This window comes from Antennarius striatus, chromosome 21 (genome assembly GCF_040054535.1).
Source record: "Antennarius striatus isolate MH-2024 chromosome 21, ASM4005453v1, whole genome shotgun sequence".
Lineage (NCBI taxonomy): Eukaryota > Metazoa > Chordata > Actinopteri > Lophiiformes > Antennariidae > Antennarius > Antennarius striatus.
In genome coordinates, this window is record NC_090796.1 from 10065249 (window position 1) to 10089596 (window position 24348).

Genomic DNA, 24348 nt, shown 5'->3' on the forward strand with positions numbered 1-24348 from the left:
GGAAACTATAAGTACCTGGGACTGCAGCTAGACAGCAGACTGGACTGGTCACTCAACTTGGACTGTGTGTACAAGAAGGGGCAGAGCAGGATGTACTTCCTGATGAGGCTGGCCTCCTTCAACATCTGTCCTAAGCTCCTTCTCATGTTCTATCAGTCCGTAGTCTCCAGTGTGCTGTCATACGCCATTGTGTGTTGGGGTGGTGGGGCCAGGAAAAGAGATATGGACCGTCTGAACAGACTCATTCGCAGAGTGGGCTCAGTGGTCGGGCTGAGCCTGGACTCTGTGGAGACAGTTCTGGAGAGCAGGACCATGTCTAAATTCAGGGCCATCATGAACAACACCAGGCACCCCCTGCACACCACCTTCTCCCAGCAGAGGAGCACCTTCAGCGACAGACTGCTGTCACACAGCGCCTCCACAGAGAGGCTGAGGCCCTCCTTTGTGCCCCGTGCCATCAGGGGGTACAATGACTCTCTCAGGAGGAGCGGGGGGGTGGGGGGTGGCGAGGTCAGCAAACGGTTAAATGGATTTAATTTAATTTTATACTGTTTATATATATATATATTTTTAGTATATGTACTGTTAATGCTACATGTGTCTGTTAGTGTAGCGTATGTCTTGTAGTATGTTCTGTTTTGTTTTTTCCTGATGTTTGGCTGAGCAGTGGATATGTGCAATGTCCTCCGGGATTATTAAAGTATCTATCTATCTACGCAGTTTCATGTGCACCAACAGCCCTCAAAAGATTCAATAGTTAATAAAACTGCTTATTTAAATAGAGCCGCTCACCCAACAATACATGAGCCACAATCCATGAGCCATAAGCAATGTACACTTAGCACTTACTGTAATATGAAGAATATCCGTTGTACTGTAGCTCAGCAAATTAGTCTGAATGGATTTTATTGTACTGCAACAGAGATAGATTTTTTAATGTCAATCTCTGCAGGGTTTGTTGCTCCTGTCAGAGACAGTGAGAGAGACAATTAAGAGAGGTGACTTACCTGGCATTATATTTACATTTGATATCAGATAATCTGATTTTAACTTCTGTTATTGAGATAAAAATCCCATACGACGCACGTTTTTTGTAACAAAAATGTTTTATTGGCTTCTCTAATCCATTCATCATCTCAATAACAGGTACAGCCTGGGAAATCATATCACAAGGAGTCTAGAACGAATAAGACAAAGGAAATGGGTAGGCTTTTGCTACAAAATTTGGTATTGAGGTGACCATCAAGGAAAAAAAGCCATACAAAAATGTCTTTAACATGCATACTGGAGAAAAAAAATTGACACATTTTTAGTGTTTTTGTACATTTTTGTAAACAATATCCTTCTAGAGATCATATCAAACACATTATGGCAAGTAACAAAAATAAGGGATATAACATGAGAAACATGAATGTTCTGAGGCATCTAGAATGCAACACTGCTTGATGTGGATGTTTTTACAGAAAACAAAAAATACAATACATTTGCATTTTGACGAGTCACTTGTTCTATAATTGTAAACACAGGCAGTGTCAAATGATTATACAATGTCAAACCTATACTACAAATATTTCCACTACATACATGAAACGCATGTCCCTGCTTTCTTATGCTTTAGTGATATGAGGTATATTTAGGTCAATCTTAATGTCTTTTATTCTTTCTCTCCGTCTCTCGTCTACTTTTCGACTTAAAAGCATAGTGTGTGTTTGGAGTGAGGTGGCTGGTCAGTCTTTTTTCCCTGTGATCTGAGCAGCATCAAAGTCTCTTAGCTGTGGCACTCACAGACATAGGAAAAGGAAAAGGGGAAAAAGGGGGGGGGGGGTACGGCTCACAGGAAATCAACTAAATTAAATATCAACCCTGGCTGCCGGGATAGAAGACAAAGAAGGCCATTGTTTGTTCTTGTGAGTGCACGGCTGCATTTTGGGGAGAGGTTGTAAGTTTAACTTTTCACTTTCTAAACAGTATTATGGAAGCATTTTCTTGCAAATACTAATAACAGTAAGATTTAAAACACCTTAAAATAGTGGTAGAGGTGTGAATTATGGATCTGGTAATCACTAGCAGAAAACTGTGTTACTGACTTGCGTTGCAGTTAGTGGAGAATAAATAAAAGGATTTGGGTATGCATCCAAAAAAGCCTGGGGTCTAAATATATAAGGGTTCCAGCATGTCAGCCCATCTCTTGAAACACTTAAATACAAAGAGGTACTCTAAAATATTGTTTAACAAAATTATGGCAAATCGTCTTTTTACATCACCCGACGAAACGTAAGAAAGAACTCCCCACCTCCCCCTCTAACCCCCCCCCATCAAAAAACCCCCAAACAAACACATTTAGATGCCCATGGTCATGCCAAACAAATCCCATTTAATAATCCAGCCTTTCACTTCGTTCCTCTCTAACCCTAACCCCAAACCCTCCCCCCATCCACCCACCAAATCCCCATTCACAGTTTTCTCCTCTTAAAATATGAATAACCATTAGCATAATAACCACTTATCACATATGTAAAATTGAATGGGTTGTTGTCATTTCCAATGATGATTTGTTTTGTTTTTTTAAAAAAGTGCTTGTTTGATTCCACTAACACAACAGGACAGCAAGGAGTGGCACATATAAAAGTGGTGACTTCTTTAAAAAGACATCATTCCGTCAACAGTTGATGAAGCATGCAGAATGATGTCATTTTGATACAGCATTGTCCGAATTGTGTTTTTTCGACTGGCGAAAGTGTGAGGGGCTAGACCAGCTTCATCGACCGACAACTTTGAGAGGACAAACAGGTCTGTTCGAACATCTCCTTCATTTCAGAACAAGTTGTCTGTGCGCTGCGGCCTGAGCTCCACTATAATGTATACTACCTTGTGTACACATGGCTGTCAAAATAATGTGGATGTCTTCACATTGACATAACAGTACCATAATCTCAACAAAGCTACACACAGTAGAAACCAAACATGATCATGTATTGTAATTTGTTGATCTGACAAGTTAAAAACACAACACGAAAACAAAATCAAAGCTCTGTAGTCTCAAAGTACACCTGTAAAAACTGCGCTAATTGCATCTCATAATACAAAGTCTTATCACACAATTTTGCCTATTTTCCTGAGTTAATAAGTTTCTTGTAACAGACAATATATATTTTTTGCCATTTGAATTCTGGGCCTTTCCCTGCCACAAATGTTATTATTGAAATTATTAACATTATACATTATTACTTTACAATGGTATGATGATTGGTAACACACAGAGTCCAGAAAAAAGAGCAAAAAAAAAAAAAAAATCAAGCAAGTTTATAGCTACCCTCTAAATGTTTTAAATTACATTTAAATCTACGGTACGTTCATATCAAAATCACTACTCATGAAATAAAAAAAAAGAGCGACTATATAATAAAAATGAAAATATTTTTAAAAAATTGCATTTCAGGCCATGTAAGACCCTCCCTGGTCATTTTGTGTCAATATTTAATGGCAGTGTTAAAAAAATGCTACAAGAACAAAATCAGGATGGTATAGGGACCATATGGACAGCAACACAACAACCGCTTCCAGAATTCACCTCGTTTGACCCTTATCTGAAACTTTGGCTTGTTGGGGTTTTTGATCCTGTGCTCACTGGCTCACTGACGTCAGCTAACAAACTGGTATACCCTGAGAATTCTGACACTGGAGTCCGTATTCGGTGGTCAACCTCTGATCCAGGATCGTTGCCGTAGCTCAGAGGGGTCCGCCGCCCTGACTTGAACTGGGAGCCAAAGGCCTGAGCGAAGTTCTCGATCTGATAGGTGGTTTCTTTCGGGGGATTCAGTGGGGACAGGTCTGGGTAGCTTGAGCCGTTGGTGGGGGCGGTGTTCCCTCCCACCTTGGGCTGCGGCCCTTTGGAGCCCTCTGTGGAGGCAGTCAGCTCCTGGGGAGGTAGGTTGAAGGCGCCGGGGGAGTGCTGTTTCTCTAACTGCTCTGTCAGCTCCTGAGATGGAGTCAGCTGCTGGTGGGTTGTAGATTCTAAGCTGAGGTGGTAGCCTGCCTGGGAGGGGGAGCCGACGAGCATACCGTAGTGAGACTTAGAGGAGGATGAGGAGGAGGTTGATGAAGGAGCGACGATGGAAAGCGGGGAGGAAACCGTAGGGGGGTAGCCGCAGTCCAGTGGGGATGAAGAATACACGTGCTTGTCGGAGAACATGGGACCCGTAGGACTGGAACTGCTGGACAGAAGTGGGAATGGACCTGTGGGGCCAAGGCTGGGAAAGGGTCCACTATGGCTCGTGCGCTCCAGCGCCTGCAGCAGGAACTTTGAGTACTCGCTCATCACTGCTGTCTTGTCACCGCCATTGGGTGAGTCATCCTCAAGCTCCGGCGTAACGGGGGCTGCCGGCTGTAGGTCTACGTGATGCGGATGGTCTGACAGGTCAAAAGTCACATCATGGTGATGTGTCCCCTCTGGCTTATGGCTATAATGGTCCAGCAGGCTTTGTAATACCTCATCTGGAATGCCCGACTTGTCGTGCTTTAGCTCCAGAGGTGAGGTGTCCAGCATGGCCAGAGTGGGTTCTGGCCCGAGGGAGCCCTGGATTACACTCCCGCCCTGGGATGCCATGTGCAGTGAGCCGGCTCCGTAGTCGTTGTTAACTGCATGGAGGTAGCGCCGCTTTTTCACAAACTGCATTGCATCGTCGTAGTTGCTGGTGGTCGGCCCCTGCTTGTTGTTTCCGGTATTCTGGAGTAGACCCATGCTATCAAGACCAGAACTCTCCACATGATCCATGGAGTCAGGTTTCTGGCCCAAACCTTTTTGTCCATTCACACTATCCTCCAGAGAGAGTAGGCCCTTGTCCTGGCCCTTACGACCAGCTTTTTTAAAGACCAATTTGGGAGTACGCCCCTGCATGGTGGGGTCAGAACCTGTGGGGTGCTCCATGCTGTAGTCCTGGAGGCCCAGATCACGGACCATTTCTCCAGAGGATGAGGCTGTGGCCAGTGTTGCAGAAGCATTTTTCTTTCTCTTGCGTTCGCCACCCTCATTATTTTTGGACTTGGCCCTCTTGCGTCCAGAGGTGGTGGAGTTTCCCTGAGTGAGTGAATAGCTGCCATGGCCTAGCTCTGCTTCACTGAGCTCCAGCATGCTTGGGTCCAGGCCTTTCTTTATGGCTTCTCCACAAGTCCGTTTGTGCTTCAGTAACCGGTCTGTTCTTGAGAAAAACTGGACAGATGGAAGACAAAAAGGATTTAAAGGCTAAGTTTCCAAAGTACAGAGGAAGTAGCAAGGAAGGAAGTTAAGAAATAGTTAACTTGCCTGGTGAGAGATTTATGGCCACCACTGTAAAAACCTGTTTGCACTAACTTGAATAGACCACATACCTAATCTAAAAATCACTCAAGTTTAAATGGGCATGAAAATGTCAAGACAAGAAACCGAAGAACCCAATTATGAGATCCATGTTCTTTGGGGGCCCTACTAAGAATATGGGAAAATGTATTAAATTGTGTCCAGTGACTTGGAGAGACTATTTCATGTTATATACTGACAGATAATGGAACCCTTAATAGTCCCATAACTAAAGGCAGTAAAAAAAAAATGTAAAAAGGTGGCAAGGTACTAAAACAAAATACACGTGGCCTACTTGTTGGCAGGTATCGCAGCGATATGGCTTCTCGCCACTGTGTGTCCTTTTGTGTCGCTCCATATGGTACTTCTGGATAAAACGCATGTTACATTGGTCACAACTGAAAGGCTTCTCTCCTATGAAAGACAGACGCATCCATGTTAGAACTTGAGGCTTGATTTCCAAAAACCTACAGAATATGATCAATACAACTGTAGGAACTCACCACTGTGGATCTTCTCGTGCCGCTGGAGCAGGTACTTCTGTATGAAGCTCATGTTACACTGACTGCAGCGGAAAGGCCTCTCCCCTGTGCAATCAAGAGTACAACCATCCACCAACACCCCACATTAATTAACGCCCAGCCTGTCATATGGCTGTGTTTACTATGAAGCAGTAATAACAATAAGACCATGTTTTGTAGAACATAGGATGCATAGTCACATCAAAATAACACAAAACCATTCACATGTTAAAACAATTAAACAAGTTAAACTACATATGTTGAAGAGAGTGTGTTTGTGTACAAAAGTAAACACAAAGGTCCCTATCACACACAAATTCTAGTTTCATGTCTAGAACATTACTAGCCTGTAGAAGCCTAATCCCATAAAACAATTGAATTTTCTTTTAACCTCTCATGAATTCACCTTTCAGGAACGACACATTGAATTCCCAGCAAAGAGAATGACTCAGATGTCTGGAAATATGTGAGTAATAATTGAGTCATCCCTGGTTCTGGCTGTCGACTGGCAAAAAAAAAAGGCCCAAGGAAGCAGTCGCAGGGACATGGGTTAGTAAGATGGAGACTTTGTGTTTTTGTTGTTGTGTCAAATCTTAGTGCCAATCAAAAGCTTTACATTTTATCAAAAGGCTGTTATTTGAGTGATCCTTACAATTAACATTTTTTTTATTATAATCAAACAAATGTATCTTATGCAGACGCAATGAGGGTTTTGCTTTCAACATATAAGTTTTGTGTATACTTCATTAATGAACAGTGTAGGGAATCTATTCCTCAACAGTAGTGTATTTTGTGAGGGTATAGGTATAGCTGGTTGAAGCTCATTTCAAGCTTGATGCATTTTGAAAGGATTTTCTTTTAGCTACAGCTTACAATTTAATTTTTAAAAAAAAGCAAATCACTGAGAAGCAGCGAAAGTCTCTTACCTGTGTGGATGAGCACATGTCTGCGCAAGTGGTAGGAGCTGCGAAAGGCAGCGTTACAGTGCTCACAGATATGTGGTTTGGAGCTGGGGGACAGACAAGCTCCATCTGCATCCAACATCATCGCCTACAATGAGAAGACCAGGAGTGACAGTCACACAGGAGTGCAAATGAACTCATGTAGCTCAGGCTTAAGATGTTTATTTTCACTTGTGAATATTTTTCCACACGAAGACAAAGTTTTTCTCACTTATTGGAAAAGATGAAGAAAACAGATAAGGGATTAACCTTTGCATCACTGCGTTTCCTTCGTGCTTTGCCTCCCTGCCCATCGCCATTGCTTCTTCGCCCTCGTCTACCTGAGGGATCTTTTGTCTCTTTACCTGGTCTTCCAGGGATCTACAGACGAACAGTAAGGTAGTAAGTAAACAGTAACACTGCAGGTTAAGCAAATATCTATAAATAAAAGCCTATACACTGCAAAACATGCTTAAGCAGTACAGGGGGAAAATCAATACATTCAACTACATCTTAACAACCTTTCAACAAAAACAACATTTATAACCAAACCCTGCTCTTACCGGTTCTCCAAGGGAACGAACGTTGCTGAGGCTGAGGTCATGCAGAAGCATACTCTGGTGATTCTGTTGATGATTGCCGTAAGACATGTCCGGCATGTCAGTGCCACTCTTCCCCGCGCCCCCTCCAGCACAGCTCACCCCTACTCCTACTCCTCCACCGTAGAGGGGCATACGGTAATCTAATTCGTTGAGCCGCTCCTGCTTAATGCCCATGCTATGGAGGAAGCCCCCCGTGTTGGCAGCAGCGGCACCCTGGTGTTCTGGTGGTGAGTCACGCTCTTTCTTCAGGATCATCTCCTGAGGAATTTCACCCATAACAGACTGGGAGGCCAGCCTTGTAAAGCTGGTAACAGGTGGCAGGTGGCTGAACATAAGCATACCTGGGGCAAAATTGGGGTCCATGCCACCGTTGCGCAAAAACTCATTGCCTAATTTGTCTTGAATAATACTCATGTTGGTTATTTTGCCTTGTGTAGGGAGGGAGGAGCCAGCCAATCTAAAGACTGATGAAGGAGAATATCCTGAAAGACAAAAAACACATGCAGATAAATAGGGAGACAAACCAATTTTGCATCAAAAATATCTCACTTGGTCTAACTATTGTACATACAATACTGTTAATGTTTTGACTTGTGAAGAAGAGATAATAACAAAACACTCATTGTAATCCACATTACAATCAGGACAAAACCGGACATTTCAGTTCTTCAGCAGCATCACTTTCAGCACATCTTTCTAAAATAGCATGTCACAACTTACATTCTTTCACAATCAGTATGTCATATACACTTGAAAAAGATGCCAATGGCTGGAGTGACTGGTCACTTATTTAGCTGCTCCACAATGCTGTCTTTGTAGATCAGGTGGAAAATTCAACCCAGAAGGCCTGTCCAGCACTGTGAAAAATGGAGGAAGCGGAATTATGATTTGACGTGTGTTGTTTTTTTTTAAAGATCTGGTGTTTTGACAAACTGCAGTGATGCTAGAAGTCCATCAGTGCAAAGAAGGCCGAAATATAGTATAAAATAGGTTGCTTCTGCACCTGAACAAGTTCAGATTCAGACAATGACTAAAGCAACATAGCCATCATTAGAACAGTATTCTGTTGATGATGACTTGAACTTGCTATTCATTGAGAAGATGAGGGCAAAAGCAGAGGCAGTCAAAGATAAATGAAGCATCCTCGGTGTAGCACACTGGGAAAGGCTTTAAGGTTGTAAAGGACTACTTGAAAAAAGTATTCATTCATTCATTGTCATGTACCGCCGCTGTATCTGCCATAGCGGGTCACAGGGAGCTGGAGCCTATCCCAGCTGACATAGGGCGTGAGGCGGGGGACACTCCGGGCACGACGCCAGTGCACCGCGGAGCCACATACAAAGACATACAAACACGCACACACACACACTCACTCCTACGGGCAATTTGGGACCGGCCAATCAACCTGAAACGCATGCTTTTGGGGATGGGAGGAAGCCGGAGAACCCGGAGAGAACCCAGGCGGACACGGGGAGAGCATGTGAACTCCGCACAGAGCGGGACTCAAACCCGGACCCGCTGTCGGATTGAAATATTAAATTTTTCCCTGCTCACAGACAAAGCTTCCAACAGTGTGTAACAATGTCACACTGTGTTAAAATTAAAGCCTATTTCTCATACAAATACAAGATACGCTTACCACTTTTTGCAGCCAAGACTGTATAAAAAAATCTGGATTAATCTGCTTCAGTAATGACCAAAACAATGTTTAGAGCCAACAAATCATGGATCTGATTTAATCCAACACAATTTTAAATGTACTAGTATCTGTATCTTTATATTTTATTGGTACAATCCAGGATCCATGCACAAGGATGCATTTCTTTTATAAATGCAATGATGTATGCTACATCTTATTAAACTAAAACTTGTGGATGATAAAAAAATTCAGTCAATGTGTGCCAATGTGTGCCATTTAAAAAAAAAAAAATCAAGTTTAAAGCTCCACAGACATACCAAAAAAAACACCTTATCTTGACCGAGTATTGTCTTACCACTGAAATTTGGCACCGCATGTGACTTGGATTGAAGCCAAAATAAAATCCGTCGCTACATAGCTGTTATACCAACATCCATATTGTTCTCTTACGTTGGTACAACACAACTTGCCATCTTTGTCTCATAACGAAACATAAACGCAAATACGGATTCGCTGAATTGGCTAGAATATCGGAAAATTGGAGTAGCCCAATATCCTTCTCAAAATTAAATAACATTCGGGTAAAATTAGACATTTCAGTCACTTTTGTCAGGCAAAATCGGGCAACTGCACGCATCGCCACGAACATAGGAAAGTGAATGCAGTGAGAATTTATTGTTTGGTCTAGCCCTGCCGACCATTTGGCTATGCAACACTGAACTCCACAGAAAGCCGAAGAGCTTTTGTGATGCATAATAGTTAGCCAGTCCGTTAGCACAGTTAGCAAACCGGTTAGGCACAATGAGACAATGCATCTATTCGTCAAAACACTCGACCAAAACCTGATAGAAACCCTCACTAGTCTTTAAAATAAAGTCACAGCAACCCTCGAAGTCATGGAAATCCAAAATAACACGTATTTAATTCAAAATTTAAGCCAGTTATCTAACATATGCTCGGAAATGCTCAAAAGGAATCCACGATTAGATGCTATTGACGCATATATTGACCACCGAACGGCATTTATATGGGAGGGGGCACGCTATCAAATCAAATACCACGAATACACCATAAATTGATCATGATACACGACAAATAATACCATCCGACGTGGTTAAATCAAACTGCAAGATTTCGTCTAATTTGAGCGAGCAGCACAAATGACTCGTTCACCAATTCCCGACCTTTGATGACGCTCGTGAAATCAAATCTGTCTGGCTGCGAGCAACGCTGGCGCTCTAATTATTGTTAGCTAACTTTAGCTGCATTTGCGACCAGTTCGTGCTTATCGGCGCTTTTAGCTAGTAAATCGTTCCTTGGCGAATACAGAACAAGAGGACTTCAGATCGAATGACTGATCTCTATACAGCCATACGCTTTAAGGCAGCTGTGCTTGTAACAATAAAGGTGCCATGAGCTAGCTAGTTAGCTGCTAGCTGCCCCGTCTGAAAACCCGCATTACGGCCCATGCAAGAGAAACAATGATGCTGGGTCTCGGTGCATCTCCCGTTTGAGTCGAGCCACAGTCCGGACGCCTCATTCTCGACAGAAACAAACCTCTAGCTCCAATTAAAGTCATAATTAGTCACACACTCACCAACACATGGCCACAGTTGGTTTCAAATGTGTCTATATTCTTTACGTATTCACCGCTTTAAGGGTTTTATTGCCAAAACATTGTTCTCCGTCGGTCGCTACTTTCTTCCATCTTGTCTTGGCGCGGGGAATTATGGGTGCAGCGGACGGGTCGTGAGAGGAGACAGGCGAAAGCTGCGGAGTCGATCAGGCCGCTCTCGTGAGATTTCAGGGTTCCTCATTGGACGTAGAGGCCATCCCGTCCTGCGGTACTGTAAACAAACCGGACGCATGGACACCAACAGACACTGTAATGAAAAGACGCATGACGTCATGCATCGCTTTTGTCCTTGATTCAAACAAGGACAGATAGGTTTGATTATCTCGTTGTTACTGACATACAATGCCGTTTTAATGTTAGGATGATTCATTTTTTTGTAGTTTATTTTTTATAAATGTAATTTTTCCTTTTTTGTTTTGCACATAATGAGTTCACTGGAATTGGAGTAATAATGACAAGCATGATAATTTAGGCAGCACCTGTGTTTTATAAGCTTTATTACATATAAAACAAAATCACTGCCTAAATTGTCATGCTATCATTACATATTACTGTACATAAAATACTGTACATATTTAATTTCCATCTATTTTGTCTCTTTATGCACGCACTGCTCCAATCCGACAGCTGCCTCAAGTATATTAACTTGTGGTATTTGTTGCCATTTTGATACCAGTGATCCTATCCTCACAATTTAAAAAGTCTATTATAATGGTTAAGTGGTTACGTTTTTTAGACCCTAGACATGGATGTGCAATAAGACCTTATAAAAACAGATTTGAAATACATTACAATAATAAATATATATCAATAGTTAGCAGTACACCACTAGTAATTCTAATGAGAAGATTGATAGTTAGAAGACTTTAGAAACGGATGTACTGTATATTGGCATTTTTGGTGTTATGATAACTTGGATGATATAAGAGAGATTTGATAGATCTTTATTCGTCACACAGTGGGGAAACTTCCAGGGAAAGTACCTGATGTGTATTGGTCACATCTGACAGCTGCGTGAAGAACTTTGACCAGGGTCTGCCCTTACATTATTTCTGTTGAAAAGATACATAAACAAAGATACAGCTGGATACCCAGGCCTATAGGGGACCTAAAAAGTCCTTTACTAACTTTATTAAAAATGCAGCACACACACACACACACACCCACACACACCCACCCACACACACACACACACACACACGCACACACACACTTTTTATTTGACATGCAGATCAGTGGTATTGTATTTGTGGCCTGTTAAAATGGATACTTTCACTGTACTAATGGTTTTCCTTGAAGCCTGTATCAGTAACTTTATTAGCTAAAATTACAACACTAGTCAAGAGCAGCTATATTATGTGGATATTATAATGAACTGAATAGATGTGGTTTTTGATATTAACTTGTACTTTTTGGTTATCACCTGAATTCCTTATATGAGTTCATATGAGTTAAAATATTGCCTCTGAGGAGACAAACCAATAAAGACCAAATTTGTTCAATAAAAGCAGCTCAACATCATTGTGACATGTTTATTTTACATAAGAAATTACAGACATTAGTGACTGCACCTCCATAGGCTTCCTATAATTCGTGAAAAAGGTTGCTCAATTTACAAACAAAATAACAATAACACCTAAAGAAATTGTTACCAACAGTAGTATTTTGTAGCCCTGTAGTTCACTTACAGTTATGTAGATAAATTAATTCAAGTTAAATTACTTTTAAATTAGAATTTTGTTTGTATGACATATCGATACTTTATGTAATTCAAGGTTAGGAAATTTAAGATTTTCTTTTTTCATTACTCTTTGTCATTACCTTTATGATGAAATTCTCACTTTGTATATTTTTTATCTTGTGTCTCATTATTTATTGTGAGGCTCCTTACTGGTTGATGTCTGTAGCCCCACTTGGAGTTTCTGTAAGGTAGGGCTAAAATGCTGCCATTATTCACTCTTAAATAGTGGGATTTTTTAAAAATACAGTACTGTTTTCATTAACTAACTAACTAACTAACTAACTAACTAACTAACTAACTAACTAACTAACTAATCATTCATTCATTCATTCATGTTTGCTTATGAATCTTTGAACACTTTGAAATGAACTCAGCTAACTTTTTTGTGTCCCATGTATTGTATATTTTCCTGTTACAGGCTACATTGTCATTTATACTGTAATTGCATTCTCTTTTGTAATTTACCTTATAACACATTTTTACACATTTTTTTTCAACCAGAGTAAATCTCTTTCCAATGAGGAAAGATTTGTAGCTTGCAAAGGCAGAATTCTGATCTTACTTCTCCAGCGCTGTCCTTTACTGTGCACAGGTTAGCAGCTGAGGATGAGTTCAACAGAAATTTTGTGGCAACTATTCAGTTGTCTGTTTTGAGACCATTTGTTTATATAAAATCAATATCATTATGTTGAAATAAAGAAAAGTTTAACATAATGATATTTAGTCACTTTTCATTGTGTTATTTACACCTCATCTCACTGTGTCAAACACATTTCTCCCTTTCTGTTTTTATCAATCTCTTTTGTCTATTTTGTGGTTGATTAACACGGCAAGAAAAGTGGGATGTTTTCAAATGAGAGATGATTATGTCCAATAAAGCAGCTACAGAGCAAATCAGTCAGTCAGTCAGTCAGTCAGTCAGTCAGTCAGTCAGTCAGTCAGTCAGTCAGTCAGTCATCTTCAGATTACCACCACTATATCTGCCGCAGCGGGTCACAGGGAGCCGGAGCCTATCACGGCGGCATAGGGCGTGGGGCGGGGGACACTCCAGGCACGACACCAGCGCACCCCGGAGCCACCAGAGCAAATCAATATTTTGTAAAACTTTCTGTGTTTTCCAACTTTTTATTCCTCTGGGAATAATTTAACCTATTTCTCACAGGTATCATAAGAAGCAAACAAATGGTCAACATAAAAAAAATAACACTGAATACAGGAACACAGAAGGATCTTAACTAAATAAACAACTTAACTAATCAATTATATCTTATTATCAGCATCTGTGTGAGCCTCAAATTGACTATTGAGTATTATACTCTCTAATGCGATTTAGATTGTATCTGCAGCCTTTGTCTTTATCACAGTTTTACTTCCACTATAGTAACACTAGAGGGAACCAAACAACCATCCACCCTCTCAAATCGGTTTCTATTTAAATGATCAGTTTTATAGTACATTGTTCCCCAGAAGATACAGATAAACAAACGAGAAAAAAAAAAGCGAACAGATCAGATCCGGAGGACAAAAAAAATTTTACAATCAAAGGCTACTCGCAGTTTATTGCACTGTTTGTACCTGAAGGAAAAAAAAATCCTGTGTAATCCCAACAACAGCTTTCTCACCCCTGTCGAAGGGGGAATTTGTCACCCCTGCTGCAGCTCATCTACACTGTAATAGTCTAAAGTCCCTCCTATCGAAGTGTTCCCTCTGGCAGAAGTGCGCACTGTAGCCTGTTATTCACATTTACAACTTTCCCTGAACATCATCACTGCAGTGGATTTATCAAGGACACGGCCTTCCAGCTATTTCAAAACAAGCTTTTGTTTCCAATCTAATCTGGAATGTCTTGTTATTTGTCCCTTCACGAATTACAGCGAAACAAAAAGTTAGCGCTTCCAGTGGACTCCTTTGCGTAAAAGACTTGAATCATGTATTGCGCAGAATCTGTGCTCGTTTAAGATTAATTTACAGGAGGCGCATCTCCATCTCGCAGGAACGCGAGTCGCGTGGTGAATGTTATTCCACGGATTTGGAACAAGAGGTACCAAACTTGCAGAAAGAGCCTGATTCTCCACAAGTATTGATCGCTTGTCGCAAAGTAAGTAATTGACACGATGTCGGCCATACGGAGAAAATTTGGGGAGGACTACCAGGTGGTCAACACCAATCGGACCATTACTTTTTCCGCACCGGTGAAAAGAAAGCGGCAGCGGTTCGTGGAGAAGAACGGCCGCTGCAACGTCCAGCACGGTAACCTTGGAGGGGAGACAAGCCGATACATCTCCGATCTCTTTACCACACTGGTGGATCTTAAGTGGCGCTGGAACCTACTCATCTTCATCCTCACTTACACAGTTGCATGGCTGGTCATGGCTTCTATGTGGTGGGTGATCGCTTACATCCGCGGCGACCTGACGAACGGCGGCCGGGACTCATCCTACACCCCGTGCGTCGCCAACGTGTACAACTTTCCCTCCGCGTTCCTGTTTTTTATCGAGACGGAGGCGACCATCGGGTACGGCCATCGCTACATCACCGAGAAGTGTCCGGAGGGTATCATCCTCTTCCTCTTCCAGTCGCTGCTGGGGTCCATCGTGGACGCCTTTTTGATCGGCTGCATGTTCATCAAGATGTCGCAGCCGAAGAAGCGCGCAGAGACGCTGATGTTCAGCCAGGACGCTGTCATTTCGCAACGGGACGGGAAGTTGTGCCTCATGTTTCGAGTGGGGAACCTGCGGAATAGCCATATGGTGTCTGCGCAGATCAGGTGCAAACTCATCAAGGTATGTGACAGGTTCTCAAGAAAGGTGCGCAGGGTATCCAAAAATCACCATACATGTAGGGACACTTTAGCGCACTGGCATCCGCCTATTGTCTCATCTAACATCATGAAAGAATGAGAGGAACTGACAGACATTTTAATTTGTTTTGAGATTTTTCTTGCCCCTTTCAAGGCGTATATTGAATTTCCATTAATCTCCAAAATTGACTGCATCTCCTGAAGACTTCTCAAAGGCTCAACCTCGAGGCTCCATCACATGAAGCATTTTAATGAGTGACCGTTTAGTTTGCCTCTGCTGCAACTTCATACCTAGATTTGTCTTTGTCGATGGGCTGCATATCATCATCATGAACCTCTGCTTTAAGTAGCTGCAGATAAGATGGATGTCTGGCCAGGGGACAGAAGGGCTGTATAAACTACTGTACCACAGTGACTAAAAGATCAATTGAACCAATGCCTATGATGACTAAATAGGAAACCCTCTTATGTGAGACACAGAGATACAGGTTTGTACGAAGTGTGTGATGAGTTAGGTCAAAAATCCTGTGGATGAAAGGAGCAGAGACTGAAAAAAGAGGAGTGAAAAACATTAAGTGTGGTACTACTTGTAGCTGAAAAACTACAATATTGTGTCAAGTCTCCAGAGTTTCTAAATCACACCAGCTTCGTTTTCTCCAAGGAAACCCAGCATCTTCAAGACTTCATGACCAGCAGCAAAACACCAGCTTGTTTTGTCCTGTCTAAGTCTTTTGCTAAAAAACAAACTCAGCTTAAAAAACACCCTTTCATCACATTTTCCTCAGTTGTTTTATTTTAAAATATATGACAGTTGCATGTTTTATTATAGTCCCATTTCCCCCCCCATTCCTACCAGGCATGTTTTATAAATGAAATCTACTGCTCACTCGTCTAAATATTAGCAGATATCGAAAGGAGAATGGTGCGGTGTTGTGACAGCTGTGACAGAAATAATTATCTGTGCTTTTGTCATCTCTGTGAAGTAGCGTGATAATCTTGAGTGACAGTTTATGTTCTGAAGCTTGAGGGAGAGTTACCAGTAGCTCCCAGTATGTTATTATCAGCCCATCCCAGTCATGCGCTGTTGTGTTTAAAAACATACAGTTAATCCACTTTTCATACATTCATACATTTATTTGTGAAACCGATTTGTTTGGTGCCAATTGTTAGACGATTTGGTCAATCTGTCCCAGGACAGCTTTGATTACAGATGTAGTCTACCACCACTGGTGTGACTGTCGTGATAAACTTTAAGTGAAAAGCTTAAAAAAGTGTAAAAAATAAGCCAATCCATTATTATTAGTGTGCCAGAACTACTACGAGGAGTACTTAATGCTTTGCGTTGCACAAAGACATACATTATAATTTTAGATGTTTTCTGTCAAATCTCGGTCATATTTTCCTTTGAGTAAGAGCAAGTTAAAAATACACACACATTAAAGGCTCTGACTAAATAAGTTATTATCGCTAATGCTTCATTTTCTCTGTGGAATGAGCTGTACTTAATGTTACTGCATTTACTCTATAATTAATACCCTTGAAAGGCAGATAAAATGTGGTGTGCTGCTTGCAGTTAATCGAACCACTGCCATTGAGCCATCTATACTATATCTATGACGTTTTCAATGTGCTTTTTTTTTCTTTTTTCAAACAGAATTATAGCACTAGGATATTCAGACGTGGGGCAGAATGTCATGGTTGACCTTGGTGAGATTGGTCTGCATATTGTGTGAGTGGGCCAATTTTATGAACATTGGAAGAATCACCTCTTTTTATGGCTCTACATGAAAACTTGATGAGATAAAATTAGATTATGGTCTTTATTTGATACATTAAGGCCCACTGGAGGAGTGTAACACCAGTACTTTAATGGACTCTGATTCATAACAAGAAGATCAGACTACAACTGTTGCTGTATTGTTGAAAGCAGATTTTTTGTGGAGAATTGCAATTCTGACTACCCTTGGTTCTATACAATGATCATTTAAATAAATAAATCTGCCTAAGTATAATTACTGCAAACAAGGAGCCATTATTGCTGTAAGTGTTCCATTTATCTGTTATGTTGCTCTTTGGGAAACAGCTTTCTGTTTGAAATTAACTCAGTAGTCTGATGTTTTTGATTTGATTTATGCCAGAAAATGATGATCTTTTTAAATGATTGTAGTTTGTTATGCTGCGAGCATTCATGTGGTGGTGGAAGGTCAGAAATATTGGGCCGTCCTAATTGTCTGCTGAAAAGCATGACATTTATGCCATCAGTCAGACTAAAAATGTGTACAAATAAAATTGCGCTTTGAGTTTAGAGAATTTTCTTAGGCTTTATGAATGTGTTTTCACAGATGACTAATATCTACAGGTATGATTTGTTATTTACATTATAGTCAGCCAAAACCTCTAATATTTGCATTATAGATTAAATGTTTTTCCAAGGATACCCTGCGGGACTCTTAGCGATTACTTACCATATTTTAATGTGTCTTTTAATGCACTGCAACAGACATAGTGTTTAGCTATTGCTCATAAAATGTGAGCCAATGTGGTGAGACTCAACAGTGGGGTAGAGTAAAACTAGAGCAGAAGTACTTTGAATTTGAATAGCACTACACTCTAGTAGCTTGTGTTCAGGTAACACATGGCTCAAGGTCGGCATGATGTGGGAGTGACCAAAGCAGAGTGGAGAGGCAGTAAATCCTGCTGATGTAGTTTTGTAAATGCACCATCACATGGAAACTGCAGTCAATTGTCAGGGATTGACATAGGCTGTAAATTGTTATGGGACCTGGATACTCTGCAAATTGCCGCATTTATTTTACAGGTTGTCATCCATAGCTTTCGCATGTTCAGCAAAACAGTAAATTGGACATATTTTGGAGCTGTATTAATTGGAACACATGTTGTTGTTCTTAATTTGATCTATTCTACACATCCACTCCAGGAAACACGAATCTCAGACTACTACTATTGTCATCAAAAAAAAAAAAATCAACTTACATTACATGTAATGCATTACAGGGTAGGTACTCCAATTTGGCGCGGAGAATATGAGATGTGATCCTACGAGGACTGACTGCTCATGTAAAAATGGAGGGATTATGGCAGGCTGTACGAACAAGCTTATTTTATCATTTTATCATTTTATGAGATTGCTATACCCTGCTGACATTTCTTACATTACTGAGATCTTTAATGCAGTCAGGTAAAGGTAGAATAAAAATGATCCTAGGATCCACCTCAATTACCATGAATCTGGATAAAAAGTGGAATCTCTAATGTAAATAAGAAGGACAAATCTCAGATATGGGCCCTCCTACTCCTCACCCAGGTGACTGTAAAGGTATTTGTAAGAGCAGACCTGATACTTTGGATAATCATGTTTGATCACTTGTGCATGATTCACTTTAGACCCATTGTGCAGCAAAATCACCACTGCTTAAGAGGCTGAAGGACTTGTCTTATCACAGTTGGCTCAGGATAGCAATGCCATTTGAAATACTGCTTGCTGCACCCATTTGTGTGTGATGATGTGAAAATAACTGCTTGTCATAATAACCTGCCTGATCCTGACATGCTGGATTCTTTTATATCCCCATTGCACAATTTTCTTTGAACAATAGCTACACTTCTTTGGAATATGAAAATACAGGAATGCACCTGGTGATGTAGCAAAGACAAGGGTTCATGGACAAAAGATTAAATTATTTATGGGTTTTTTCTGTAATAAATGTTTTGTCAGCAGTTGTGCATGGTGGACAGTTCTTAATACTATAATTTCCATGAGCATCTGGCTACTTCATGTCAGAGATTTTTCTCAGCATGACACACTACTGATGACACACAATTCAGAATTCTATGCCAAGCACACACTCACTTTGCAATACTGTGAGGTGGATTACTTTGCTTCTTCACAGTTGTAGACTACTATCCCACAAATCAGTGAGAAAATTGCTGCAGATGTTGCCATGCTCAAAACAACAGGAACAAGCTGATATTTTAAGTGTTAGTAATATTTTGTCATTGATGCTATTTTTACAGCAGTTAGACACTTCAAGACGAAACATTTGTCCTTGAACTATCATGAATAATAAACCGGTCATTAATAAATCAATATAATGTAAGGCTGTGTTGACCCCTACAGCACTGGCAAAAATTAAATTGATATTTAAAATAATTAAACTAGCTTGCATTTGGTTCCCCAGATGAAGAACACGTCCTAACTGGAGAAAAAAGTGCTCAAACAAGAGCGTAATAAATAGCAAACAACAATAAGGAAGGAAAAACAAAAAGACAGAGAGGCTGACTGACGTCTGGGTTGTACTTATCAATGTCAGCAGAGGCTTGTCTTAGTAGGCTGGTCCACAGTAGGAGATGAGTGATAAGGACCAGCAGTAGAAGACAAGCAAGAATGCAACTGTTTAGAAGGCAGGATGACATGTCAGTACGGTTCCCAAATGTCTGCTGTTGTCTAAGTCTGGAGGAAAAGCTGACAGAGATGGATAAGGAGAGAAAAGGAGACAGAAAAATGACAATTGCATTGCTTTTAGTGATTCTGTCTGGAGATTTGGAATGGCAGCTCAAATGTGACGTCTGTGTGAGCATTATGTTTGATGTCTGTGCCAAAAGCTCCTGGGATCCAGCTCAGCTGGGCATATGTCCTCATACAAAACACAGACACACACACGCGCACACAAGCTCATAATGTCACTGAGGTGGAAGTGTGTCTCGGGGAATGGGGCCAGCTTTCACTCAACCTGGATCTCAGGTGGATAAGTAAATGAAGCACTCCATGTATATCAGGTCCTCGACCAACAGCCATTAATTTCCCCTTGACACTGGCAATTTAGTCGCTGCGTAAGAACACACAATGCTCTCATCTTGTTAAAACCATTAAGTGTCACCATGATTGCTCCTTCCTTGGCAAAGGTTTGTCAGAGGAGCAATGAACAGCATTGAAACAAATAACACTGACACATTCATAACAAACATAACAACTGATGGTAATCCATCAAGCAGTTTATCAATTTGATTAGCATGATTTCCAACATGGACTCCTGTGCATGTTTTGGGAAAGCCCATTACTTTACAGTTTGATGGGCGACACTCTCTCACCAAGACCAGACAGGGATCTGTGAGCCCAAATGTCTTCCTGTGAAACGTCACACCCGTCTGTCCTCAGCATCACAGTGAATACAAATGACAGGCTGCTTGCCATCTGTGGACCAATTGGTTCCTCACTTGAGGGCCAGGAAGATTAGTTTGCATGTAATATAACACAAGATGACAGAAAGAACTATTTTAATCATACCGAAGCAGATTATATGTCACTTTTATTCACTCTGGTTGACAATTATATGGGATTCTGTTGGTTTGTTTTGTTATTCCTGAGAAACAACTAATTTTCCTTGTAAATCATTCACTGTTGACAGAAAAACAAGAGTAACAGGAATACATTTGACAGTAGCAGAGGGTTTATATGCTCATAAAGTGACATCTTCCTGACCCCATAAGATGAGCTGCAAGGAAGGTGCAATAGTCCTACCTTGAGCAGGGTGTTTAAAAAGGGTAAATAAACATTAAAGCAACAGGTTATACAGTATGCTACTCAACTGAGGACGATTGAAGCTATCCTTAACAACTTGGTTGCCTGTAATTGCTTGTTTTGGCACTCCAGAAACAAATCAGTCACTTTGATGCCCACTCTTATCTGCCTAATCCATTTGGTTCAATGTTACATCATAGGGGGGAAAAAAAATCAAAGCTGGGGCAGGAGATTTAAAAGCTAAGAAAATGGTGCTAATCTTGTCACCTAACTGTAATTCAGGAAGTAATGAAGTGTATTTCCAGTAAATGTCAATCTATTCATTTAACTATAGTGCATTTATGGGCATGTGTTGGCATATTAGTTTGTTATTTAGTAATTATTTAGTAATGAATTTATTTCAACAGTTCCACAGATACCTCAACACAATTCCATTCTGTTTGAGCTCACTTTAATCATTGTTGCTGTCTACCACAAAAGTAAAGATGCATTGATCTAACTATTCTAATCACAGAGTATAATTTATAAACACTCCGGTGCACTGGCGTCGTGCCCGGAGTGTCCCCCGCCTCATGCCCTATGCCACCTGAGATAGGCTCCGGCTCCCCGTGACCCGCTACGGTGGATGATGCGGCAGAAGACGAATGAAAACGAATGAATAATTTAAAAAGACATTATTTTAACTTAAATATTTCAATGCTACAAATTAATTGGTATAAAGAATCATTTCTGGTTAGATGTCACAATTACACCAGGTGTTTCATTTCTCTGAGGATTCAAATTATCATAACTTTTTGGATTGTCTTTGCCACTGAGGAAGAAGTGTCATTACCACTGAATAAATGAAAACGTAATAAGTTGGAATTGTTTGTGTTTCCAGTCCCGGCAGACCCCGGAGGGTGAGTTCCTGCCCCTGGACCAGTGTGAGCTGGATGTGGGTTTTGGGACAGGGGCGGACCAGCTCTTCTTGGTGTCACCTCTGACCATCTGCCATGAGATCAACACCAAGAGCCCGTTTTTCGATCTGTCACAGCGCTCACTCACGAATGAGCAGTTTGAGATTGTTGTCATCCTGGAAGGCATCGTTGAGACCACCGGTTAGAGCATATTTATGTATTCTGATTTCAATAATAAATTTAACATAACCTTCCTTTTCCTAAATGACTGTTCATAAACAGAAAAAATGTAATTTTAGTGTGTGAGTTCATGGTCTTTAATTATGCAGCAGCACAAGCGCCTCTGAATTTGTGCTGTTCCCCCATTTCCCTCTATTTTCCCTGAAGCAATTCTACACTCATTCTTTTCCCCATGTGGCTGACTGTTCTTTATATTTAAGAACTCATACAGTCTTTTCTTTAATATTGTAGACTATGAAGTCAACTACTGATTTTGTCTTTTTTTGGTCTGCATTTTAGATATTTAAGACTGTCTCTTGACTCTGCAGGTATGACGTGCCAGGCGAGGACATCTTATACTGAAGATGAAGTTTTGTGGGGCCATCGATTCCTCCCTGTCATGTCACTGGAGGAGGGTTTCTTCAGAGTTGACTACTCTCAATTCCACAACACTTTTGAGGTCCCTACACCTCCGCACAGCATGAAAGAACAAGAGGATTCAATGTTGACGTCACCCAACGGTCTGCCTATAGCACCCACCCAGTCCTCTCCTCTGCTGGGAGAAGGTGGCCGTGGAGGCCGCAGGGAAAGGCTCCTCTCAGCCGACAGTGCAGACCACATGGAAGACCAAGCCTCTAGGCTGCCTAGTAAACTTCAGCGCATGAGTTCCACCAAGGATGAGCTCCTGTGGAGGGGGCTGAAGACGGTACCAGTCTTGCCTGGGGGGAAGGCTTCCAGCACAGGAGACCTCCCACTTAGTATTCAGAGGCTGAGATCTGGTTCAATCCCGGTAACCAGGCAAGGACAGCTGGAGGAGCAAATCCAGCTGTTGTCCTTGGAAGGAGATGCAGAGGAGGTCGAGATGGAGAAATACAGTCTGCCGGCATCCATTAGCACCATACCTGCTCCAACCCCAACAGTCCACGTCCCTTTGTTGGGGAGTCGGCCAGAGGACAACCTGCCTCCTAAGTTGCGCAGAATGAATGCTGACCGTTGACTACTGTAGACTTTCAGACTGAAATATTTTGACAATTGAATCAGGCTAGAATTCACTGTAAATAAAGACTACTGTGATACAATTTTTTATTTTTTTCCGCAAATTTTGTCCAGTATTTAAATTTCTTTATGGGCTATCTCCAAGGTTGTCCATTACTACAAACAGAAGGACAACATCAATAAGCCATCCATCCGCTCATACTGTGAATCATTTTTGATAGATCACCATCTGTGCCACCCACTGACTTTTAACGCATCTGCCCTTGTACTTTTTCCTTGTAGGTCTGTTGGTAGAGTTCTGCTCTGGCAGGTTTTGTATGTAAGAATGATACCTGGCATTTAAAGACTTTGGATGGTGACATCTCTCTTTTAGTGGTCCTCAAACTAAATTCACAGGAGCAAAAGTAAAGGGAATGGATTAAACTTTTTAAGTATTTTATAAAGTAAGCTTTAAATATTTGCATGTCTGACTAACAATAGCACTACCCATAGTAGGCCTTCTTCTTTAATCATGAGAGTCTGTTTCTAAAGCTACAAGTGTTAACATTCACGATGGCTCATCAAACAAACAGGGTTACGAGGACAAATTAACAGTGTGATCTCACGTTTTTTCCAACAACTCTTCAGGCGCTGTGACTACGTAATTTTATAATGCAAGGAAAAAACAATGCTGTTTCTTAATGTCCATGCATTCTGCAACTGGGAAGAATGATGAATTAATTAGCTTTATCACCCAGCTAAAATATAGCGAAATCCATGGCCATCAGCTTAGTCTACCTCTGTATGAAATCACCCGTCTGGTGGTAAATTTGCTTTTATTAATGTTCATAAGTGCTATGCTACATTATAAGCTTGTTAGCAGTGTCGGGTTAGCAAAAGGTCAATCAATTCGTATTGGGGGAAAAACATCATAGGTTAGGTTGACACCATTTTTACTTACTGTTGGTATTATGTATTTATTTATTTTAATTGACATATTATGTCTGTTTGCTAAATTAATTTAAAATGTTAACTATTTTTACCTTTAATGTTTGCATTAGCCTGTTTAATACATGGGTGATTGTGGATTTGCATTCATCATGAACAAACATTGGATGCTGACATCAGGGTACACATGTTATTGCAAATAATATAAAGGTAATATGGATCTTAATATTGCAACCGCTAAATAATAAACGATTTGAAATCAGAAATGTATCTGTGAGAACATTATTGGTCAATCTAAAAATGCTTTATCACATTTTAGAGGGACTCCATTCATGTCAAGAGTTTGGACTAAAGGAAACTGCAGACCGGACCCCATGGTTGCATGAAAACCTTGGTTGCGAGTTAACATATTTTACTTCTTCCTCTAACCTTTTGAAATCCGACTCATCTGGCTGCAGCTTCAGCTAATTACTTTAGTCATGCCGAAGATGACAGAAGTCATGCATTTTAACAGCTTGGTTAGTAATGCTTAATTTATTTCTTGTGGAGTGTGGAT

The 24348-nt window shown here is 40.9% G+C and overlaps 2 protein-coding genes across 3 annotated transcripts; one reads left to right on the plus strand and one right to left on the minus strand.

Moving 5' to 3' along the window:
* Nucleotides 1–2452: 2452 nt before the first annotated feature.
* Nucleotides 2453–10757, minus strand: znf281b (zinc finger protein 281b). 2 transcript variants are annotated; one of them, XM_068305464.1, is made up of 8 exons: nt 10636–10755; nt 8120–8256; nt 7361–7881; nt 7068–7178; nt 6783–6906; nt 5839–5922; nt 5631–5749; nt 2453–5209 (listed from the first exon to the last, which is right to left on the minus strand). In XM_068305464.1, the coding sequence occupies exons 3-8, from the start codon at nt 7811–7813 to the stop codon at nt 3584–3586; spliced, it is 2517 nt and encodes an 838-aa protein (XP_068161565.1). In that variant the 5' UTR covers nt 7814–7881; nt 8120–8256; nt 10636–10755; the 3' UTR covers nt 2453–3583. The 2 variants fall into 2 exon arrangements, with proteins under 2 accessions (XP_068161565.1, XP_068161564.1); XM_068305463.1 differs by lacking the exon at nt 8120–8256 and having other exon boundaries at nt 10636–10757.
* A 3529-nt stretch (nt 10758–14286) lies between these two features.
* kcnj19b (potassium inwardly rectifying channel subfamily J member 19b) lies at nt 14287–24019 on the plus strand. Its single transcript, XM_068305217.1, has 3 exons — nt 14287–15198; nt 21635–21851; nt 22199–24019. The coding sequence occupies exons 1-3, from the start codon at nt 14530–14532 to the stop codon at nt 22864–22866; spliced, it is 1554 nt and encodes a 517-aa protein (XP_068161318.1). The 5' UTR covers nt 14287–14529; the 3' UTR covers nt 22867–24019.
* Nucleotides 24020–24348: the final 329 nt, after the last annotated feature.